The sequence below is a fragment of the Triticum aestivum genome, chromosome 3A, assembly GCF_018294505.1.
Source record: "Triticum aestivum cultivar Chinese Spring chromosome 3A, IWGSC CS RefSeq v2.1, whole genome shotgun sequence".
NCBI classification, from domain to species: domain Eukaryota; kingdom Viridiplantae; phylum Streptophyta; class Magnoliopsida; order Poales; family Poaceae; genus Triticum; species Triticum aestivum.
Genome location: NC_057800.1, coordinates 744,498,083 through 744,507,171, shown reverse-complemented (window position 1 = coordinate 744,507,171; position 9,089 = coordinate 744,498,083). Strand labels below are relative to the sequence as shown.

At 47.2% G+C, this 9,089-nt stretch overlaps 1 protein-coding gene across 1 annotated transcript; it reads right to left on the bottom strand.

Annotated features, from left to right (window-relative positions):
• Positions 1–6,798: 6,798 nt before the first annotated feature.
• On the bottom strand, positions 6,799–8,835 carry LOC123059669 (4-hydroxyphenylacetaldehyde oxime monooxygenase-like). Its single transcript, XM_044482177.1, has 3 exons — positions 8,359–8,835; positions 7,494–7,931; positions 6,799–7,407 (listed from the first exon to the last, which is right to left on the bottom strand). The coding sequence occupies exons 1-3, from the start codon at positions 8,833–8,835 to the stop codon at positions 6,799–6,801; spliced, it is 1,524 nt and encodes a 507-aa protein (XP_044338112.1).
• Positions 8,836–9,089: the final 254 nt, after the last annotated feature.

Below are 9,089 nucleotides of genomic sequence, written 5' to 3'. Positions count from 1 at the left end.
ACCTATGACTTACTCACCTAGACGGAAGGAGTAATAATTTCACTCATTTAACATGGGAAATGATTCATTAAGACTACCCAACTATGAACAGGGTGAGCGCTGCTCTGCTTTAAAGAAGCAATTAAATGTGCTGGGAATCACAAAAATTGTAGAATTAGTGATAATACCATCGGAAATATCTACTTATTACTACAATATATACTCCCTTCATTTGCAAAATAGATGACTCAACTCTGTATTAACTTTAGTACAAAGTAAATATAAAATTGGCCACTGCTAAGCGTCATCCGACTGACGCGGGGCAAAAAATCAACCGCCTCGTGGACCATTGGATCAGGCTTTGTATGACCATTGGATCACACAAGTCCCTTCGTCTTAGAGGGTGTTTGTTTCTAGGGACTTATTGGTCTAGGGACTTAAATAAGTCCCTATAGGTCTCATCTAAATATAACAGGAAGGACTTATAGGAACTTAAAGTGGGCATTTGGAACTTATGAAATAAGACTTTCAAGAAGGGACTTATAGAGACTTATTGTTGTAATATGGTCTTATAGAGACTTATAAGTCCCAGGAACCAAATAGGTAGAGACTTTTTAGGGAGTTGAGACTTATAAGTTGGGACTAAAAAAGTCCTAGGACTTATGAACCAAACAGGGCCTCAGTCAACTACTCCTGCATGCACTCCGCATCACCAAAAGGAAGAAAAGGAACACCACGTCGAGGAATGAAAAAGATAGCACCCCGCAAAACTTTTAGCTGCCACCGTCGAGCTTCATCGTAGCACCGCTGCCACGCTCTGCAGCGCCAGCTCCGGCGCAGCCGGCGGTGCTCCATCGATGCAGCCGGAGCTGCTATGCAGCGGTCATCGATGCCACCGAAGCTACGATGCAGTGGCCGCCGGAGCTGCTATGCAGAGGTCATCGATGCCGCCGGAGCTGCGATGCAGCGGTCATCGACGCCATCGGAGTTGCACTGTAGCGGCGGCGACACCGCCGGAGCTGCTATGCAGCGGTTGTCGATGCCGCCGGAGCGGCTATTCAGCAGGCGTCGATGCCGCCGGAGCTGCGATGCAGCGGCCACCGGCGTCGTTGGAGCTGCTATGCAACGGCCGTCGGAGCTGTGATGCAGTGGTCGTCGACGCCGCCGGAGGTGTTGCAAGGCAGCATCAGCCATCGGAGTTGAGGAAGGTGCCCCGGCGCGCATCCCGACGAGTCGCAGACGCAGCAACACGACCCCCCTTACACCAGCCGTGTTGTTGCATCGAAGCAGCAGAAACAGACGCGTCTTCGCTTGTAGCACCGGTGCTGCAATGCAGAATCACCGGTGGTGACCAGAGATGCCATGGCGTGTGTCTTGACAAGGCGCACACGCAGCAGCACGACCCCCCTTACATCAGCGGTGTTATTGCAAAAAGCAGCAGCAACAATAGACACGCTCGTCAGAGCAGCAGAGACAACACCGGTGGTGCTGGAAAGCATCATCGGCGGCGGCGACCAACAACTTGCAGTCGTAGAGCAGGTGTTGCATTGGAGCGCCAGAATCCACCGAGGAGAGCTGCATCGCAGCGCCCACAGCTTGCAACTGTCTAGGGGTGCTGCATCGCAGCTCGTGCGGACCCCGAAGAGCGCTGCAGCACGGCTCTCCTGATGAGTGATGACGCAGCAGACGGATGACCCCCCGTGGATGCTGGAGAGAGGAGGGGAGAAGAGGAAGGTGCAGCAGGGGGAGCAGTCCTAACCCCAATCGGGAACGAATCCTGATGATAACCGTAACCCGGACTGGCTTGTCGCCATAGGCTAGCGCCCCCAGACGAACGGATAAGCTGTGTTTGGTAGATATCGGAGAATGGTTCACAAACTGCCCGTGGAAGATTAACTGCCCACCACCACCAGTAGCACACTAGTTGTATGATTTCTCCTAGTGCGTGAATCAATCTCAAACTTATGGGTCTGAGAGATAATTATATGTTGATCAACTAGCAAATCTGCCATGTTCCAGAAATTGCATTTGTCATTCAAATATTTAATAAATAGTAGTGGGTTTGTGATGCTTAATTGCGCAGTAGACTGGTCACCTATCATTTTGCACACTCCATGCGTATTTTTGAATGCACTTTTGTTTCATTGCCACCTCAAAAGGACCGAAAATGAGTTTTGGTACTGATTGATGGATTTACCACCGGCCCTCAAATTCCAAAAGACATCAACGTTAAAATACAAAATATGTGTACACATCTTAGAGATCATGAAGTAGAGACAAATGTCTTAGACAGCGTGTTTGGTAGTTTAAGGTCAAGGGAATGCGAATTTATGAGAGAGAGTTGGCCGAGGGATTATACTTGGGAAGTCGACTGTTAGTCCCAGTCCCACGTTTGGTACGGGGTGAGAAATATTTGTGGGAATAGTTCTCATGACCAAAGAAAAGAAAGGGTAGGTTACGTGAGATGTGCTCCTATTTTAGCATTGCATCCGCAGATTAGGGAGTAGTTTTCATTTTGACGGTAGATTAGGGAGTAGTTAGCACTGGCAGCTTCGTTCGGAAGAAAGTTTAGGCCGCTGCAAGTATTTTTCTAGGATGTTTCTTTTTTCTTTCACTATGGGAGGTGGGCCACCAAATCTGCAACAATATGTTTCTAGACGTTACCTCCCATACCTTCACTGAAATACCAGGGCCCCCGCGTGTCAGATCGATGGGAGTTGGCCTCCTAATTCCCCTTCCTCTTTCCTTCCTAATTCCCAAGCCCCTGAACCAATCAACGGATTATTAGTATCACCAATATTAAACTCCCATTTCTTATCTCCAACTCTCCCAACCAAATACTCCCTCCGTCCTTTAAAGAGTGTACTTCCAACTTTGTTGGAAAGTCAAACTTTTTTATGTTTGATCATGTTTATTTAATAATACATCAACATTTATGCCATCAAATTAGTAGCATTGGATTCATGATAAAATACATTTTCATCATATACTTATTTGGTTTTATAAACAATTATATATTTTTGCACAAGCTTGGTCAAACTTTGAGATGGTTTGACTCTCCAACAAAGTTGGAAGTACACTCTTTAAAGGACGGAGGGAGTATGCTGAGAGCTAGGGATGAAAATGGAGTGGAAACTTTCCGTTTTTCCGGAGGAAAAATGGAAACGGAGAGGAAATATGAAAACGGAAATGGAAATTTGCAAAACAAAAGTGGAACTGAAATTTTTTATGCGAAAACGGAAACAAAAACCATGAATACGGAATTTCTGTTTTTACTATAGACCTATAACTGCTTTGTAGCCCAACCACCAAAGAGAACACAATGACACAATTAGTAGAATGGATCTGAGGCCCAACTTCTACTACCACACATGTACTCAGCTTGACCCTATACGCAATTGTCCGGTACTACTACAATATTATGCTAAGTTGCTAACATAATGGCATTATTTTATAGCCATGTTAACAACTCATTAAATTTATTTGTTTTTGTGTGTATTTCTTTATGATTCAAGGGGTTTTTAAGTTCCGATCAATGCCTATTTCTGTTTTCGTATCTACATTGTATTTGCTCCGTGTCCGTTTCCGATAGTATCTGTTTCCGTATTCATTTCCGGGTTTCTGTATTTATTTCCGCTTCTGCAAAAGAATATGAAAACAAATATGACAACACTCAGTTCCGTCCGTTCCCGCACCGTTTTCATCCATACTGAGAGCACTCCACGTCTCTAGCCTATTTGCCCACCAATTACATGCCTTTATATATACTTGCCCTCGAGACTTAATAATTAAAACAATGATTTTTGTATATTTATCTCATTTTACAACAACATACAGGTGCCAAGCTTATTGTTGTGATATACTGTCTTCCAAGAGGTGGTAAACTAACTGGTAATATATACAAGGCGGAAATACTAAGGCTAGTCATAGTGGGGAGTAACTTAGACTTACATATATATGTTACTAGTCTATGTTACTATCTTCATAGTGGGAAGTGTCATAGGTGTAGTAACATACATATCTATATTTATTATTTTGTAGACTCATTTTGCATTGGAAAGCGCTATGTGATGGTAACATATTACTACCTTTCTCTCAATTTACAGGGCGTGCGCGTGCCCCTAGGTCGTTAATTTGACCAACTTAATACAGGTCATATATTACAAAAAATATACCAATATAAACTTCAGATGCTCTATTTTCAAACCGTATAATTTTTGTGTTATATAGTTTATATTAAGGTGATAAAATTGGCAATCTAGGTATACGCTTAGGACTTATAAACTGAAACGGAGGTAGTATGTTACTCTATTTGCCTCTCTTCTCTTTAATTACATGACACATCATTTTTTTTTTTGCTTATGTGGCATCTATGTTACTACTTATGTTACTTCCACTATGACTAGCCTAATAATCACAAATATGCATGTTTACTCCATACATGGGGGCCAATTAATTTGGAGTGGATCTCTCGGGTATGTCATGTCACGCCTCACTGTGCTTACATGGGCTGGTATGGGGTGGGCACTAGCACCAGCGGGTGCCTACCTCCAACTCCCATTCCAGAAATTGCATTTGTCATTCAAATATTTAATAAATAGTAGTGGGTTTGTGATGTTTAATTGCGCAGTTAGACTGGTCACCTGTCATTTTGCACACTCCACGCTATTTTTGAAGGGACAATTCCATTTCTTCTCCTAACTTGAACCCACACCTGGCATTTACCCCTAATTTTCGAGTATGCTCAAAAATACCCCTCTTCCGTCTGGTACCGTTATAGGAATGCCCTCCCGTGCCGCTTCTGTCAGGTCAAAGGGCTTTGACCGTCTCCATGGCATTTCTTGGACAATTATACCCCTCCTTACAAGTGGGGCCAATCAGTAGAAAAAAAATTGAGGCCCACCGTACTGGTCTGCCATCCTTCAACCTTCTGACGCACAGGGAAACGGAAGAGAGGAGCTCGGGCTCCGGCCATCGCCGGAGACTCGCGGCCATAGAGCGCTCCCAGAGGACCATAGCGAGACCGCGACGTCCTGCCGTACCCTAGAGAGATGAGCCCTGCGCTCGGGGGCCAAGGGAGGCGTCGCCCTGCTCAACAGATGCGCGATCATGGCAGGGCGCCGTCGGGGTCCACCCCACGGCCAACCATTTGGAGAGGGATAATTCTTTCCACGACGAGGGAGGTGCTCTGTCGGAAGGAAGCGCAGAGGGAGGCCCCAAGGCTCGGCATCGACGGCACACTTCTTCTCTTCCCCAACTCCGTCAGCGTCGTCTTTCGTGCGTGTGGCAAACGGACTCCCAGAGCTCAAAAATTGCGTCCATGATCTTCGCCACAGTTTAATTTGTTTTCTCGCCGAAGGGTGCCCGGGATAGCCCTAATCGCTGGCGCCCCTTTCCTTCTTCCTCGGCTCCGGTCCACCGCTGCTGCGGCCGATCTCCGGCCATGGTGAGCCACGGTCTCTACGCCATATTTCTCGTGTTCCTTGGGGTTTCCTGAAGTCATTTTTGTCGTTTCTTTGGAGCCGCACGACCCCGAGCACATCTTCCTACGAGCTCCAAGCTCCGTCGCCCGCTGCCCTCATCGCCGCTGCTCGAGCTCACTGATGCCTGTCCCCCCGGCCACCCCACGCTCTCCGTCCACCTAGGTTCACTCTGGATTCGCGCCAGCAGCCTCGCAGGACCACTCTGCAGCACCTAGACCGCCAGCATCCTCGTGTATGTCGCCGCCGTGCCTTCGTGCACGCGCCGATGTTTAACCACTATCGTTAAAAACTTGTTTAATCAGCCTAACCCTCTCTGTTAATTATTACATTAACCCATGGACACTCTAGTAACCAAAACAGGTAATAAATATCTTAAAGAGACAATGACATGTGGGCCCCCAACTCCAATTTGACTAGTCCCTATTGACAGGTCTTTATTTATTTTTCTTGATTGGCCCCACTTGTAAGGAGGGGTATAATTGTCCAAGAAACGCCTTGGAGATGGTCAAAGCCCTTTGATCTGACGAAAATGGCATGGAAGGGCATTCCTATAACGGTACCAAATGGAAGGGGGGTATTTTTGAGCATACTCGAAAAATAGGGGTAAATGCCAGGTGTGGGTTCAAGTTAGGGGGAGAAATGGAATTGTCCCATTTTTGAATGCACATTTGTTTTATTGCCCCCTCAAAAGGACTAAAATTGAGTTTCGATACTGATTAATGAATTGATTCAGTCACCATCGCTGTTCGTTATGTAGTTCCATCCACCCGTGCGCCTACCGTTTAATTGTTCGTCCTGGCCCTGCCGACATGGATGCATCCCGTGATACAACATATCTTCATTTTCTAGTTTTTTTTTTCTCATCAATTTCTCGTCGACTTATTATCTTCTTGGCCGAGTCGTAATACAATCAAACCAGTTTTTTCTCTCTATATATACTGCATTTACCACCGGCCCTCAAATTCCAAGAGACATCAACGTTAAAATACAAAATATTACACAGTACAGATCATGAAGTAGAGATAAACGTCTTAGAAGCACTCCACGTCTCTATCCTACTTGTCCACCAATTGCATACCTTTATATATACTTGCCCTCGAGACTTAATAATCAAAACAACGAATTTTGTATATTTATTTCATTTTACAACAACATACATGTGCCAATCTTATTATTGTGATATACTGTCTTCCAAGGTGTGGTAAACAAACTGTAGTACATACAAAGTGGTAATACTAATAGTCACAAGATTACATCCATGTTTACTCCATACATGGGGGGAAATTAATTTGGAGTCGATCTCTCTCGAGTGTGACATGTCACGCCCCCACTGTGCCTACATGTTCCGGTAGGGGGTGGGCACCAGCACGAGCGGGGTCTTGAGGAGGGGGATAAGCTTGCCTTCCTCCTCCATGCTCACTACGCCCCCCTTGGGGAGCGCCCAGTCAAAACAGTACAGCAGGTTGGCCAGCGTGAACTCCACGGTAGCCGTGCTCATAGACAGCGCAGGGCATATCCGCCGCCCTGCACCAAATGGAGTTAGCTCGAAATGCGCGCCTTTGAAGTCTATCTCGCTCATCTCAAACCTCTCTGGCTTGAACTCCTCCGGGTCATCAGGCCAGCTTGTTGGGTCCCTGCCAATGGCCCACGCATTCACATAGATTCGCGTCTTGGTGGGCACGTCATAGCCACCAATCTGGATATCCCGCATGGCCTCCCTCGGCAGCAGCATGGTCGCTGGCGGATGCAGCCGTAGGGTCTCCTTCACCACCATCTTGAGGTAGCCTAGCTTTACTAGGTCATCCGGTTGCACCCTCTCGTTGCCGCCCACCACGGACCTGATCTCATCTTGCGCCTTCTTCAGCAGCAGCGGCTTCCGGATTAGCTCCGCCATCGCCCATAGGATTGTCACCGAGGCCGTGTCCGAGCCACCAATGAACGTGCCCTGCAGGGTGGTGAGTGATGTGAGTTAGTTCATATTTTTTCTAAATCGGGAGAGGACATGATGTAGATGCAACTAACATAACGTACAAAGATGATGCCCTTGACGTGGTCTCTCGTGATGCTGAGGGTGCCACTATTGTCCTTCCAGAGACTGATGAGGCGGTCGACGAGGTCACCATTCTGAGGCTTGACACGCTGAGGGTCAAGATGTTGCTCAATGATGATCTCGAAGAAGGTATCAAGCTTCTTGAAGATCCGCTCGCGGCGAGCGGCGAGGCCAGTGATTTGGTCGACTAGGCGGCCGATGATGTTGGGAAAGTAGTCCTCGGCGGAAAAGCTGGCCTGCGCGTGTGTGGCCTCCTCCAGCACGTGCTCCAAGTTCTTGTGGTGTGGGAACTTGTCGCTGTTGTACATATCGCCAAACCCCAGCATACCGATGAGGCCGTCGGCCAGCCTGAAGATGTGCTCCTTCAGTGCTACCGGCTCTCCGGCCAAGCCGCTCAAGGTGCTCGTTAGTTTGTCCACCTTATTACGATAAAATCCATGAGATTTCTATCATGCACAATATATATCCACCATCTCTGATTTTATCATGACGCGTGCCGCAATAGTGCACTAGAATATGTAAATACCATATATATCATCTCTTATTTTGTGTCTGTATGATAGCTAGTGGTATCACAACAATTTGTTTTGCTTCTGTGTGCTTCAAACAAGTTTTGTTGGTTTTCCTCGTGTTTTGGAGCGCACTATGATGTTTTATTTTGTCTTTGCATGTTGCATTATTTTGCCCCTGTTCTGATGTGCACCACAATGTAATATTGTGTTTTATGCTTAAAGAATAAGCAATGCAAATACAAGAGAACACATTAATTGCCAAAAAATGCAAGAGAATACATTGGAGTGGAGATAAGGAAGGCCCAAATCACCGACGCAATGGGACGATCCATACCTGATACTGGCGTGCGTGCCATGCGGCCTTGACATGGCGCACGCCGAAGAGTTCGACCAGAAGGAACTTGCGCATCATGCTCCAGTAGGGACCGTACGGGGCGAACCCGACATTGTTGAGGCCGTAGGACAGCCGCTTCATCCCTGGGGACACAGGCCGGGTGCAGCAGTCCTCATCGTGCGTTTTCATCACCTCCCGCGCCGCCTCAGCTGACGACACCACCACTGTTGGCACGGTGCCGAGCTGCAGCTGCATCACCGGCCCATGCTGCCTTGCCAGATCCCGTAGGCTCTGGTGTGGTAGCAAGCCTAGCTGGTGTAGGTTCCCCAGGATTGGAGCCTGGGCTGGGCCGGGCGGTAGTCTGAGCCCTTTGTTGCTCAGTCTTCTCGTGAAGAGCACGAGGGAGGCGAGTGCCACAAGGAGGAGCTGCCATTGTTGGGACAGGGAGAGGAGCTCCGAGCTGAGTGAGATGGCCATTGCTATTCCTAGTTGTGTGTTTGGTGATGTGCTCATGCTGCTTGTTCCTGTGTTAGAGGCCTTTTATACTGCGATCAGGCCGGGTGGCACTCGACTCTGGATGAGGATGGTACAATTTTTTACAGCATTGGATATTTCATTGATTGACACACGTTTATTACAAAAGTATAGTCAGTTGTAACCTGGATCGAACACCGAATAAACCTAGCACACGAGCTCCTACAGCAAACTCATAGCTAGGCTGCTATGTTACA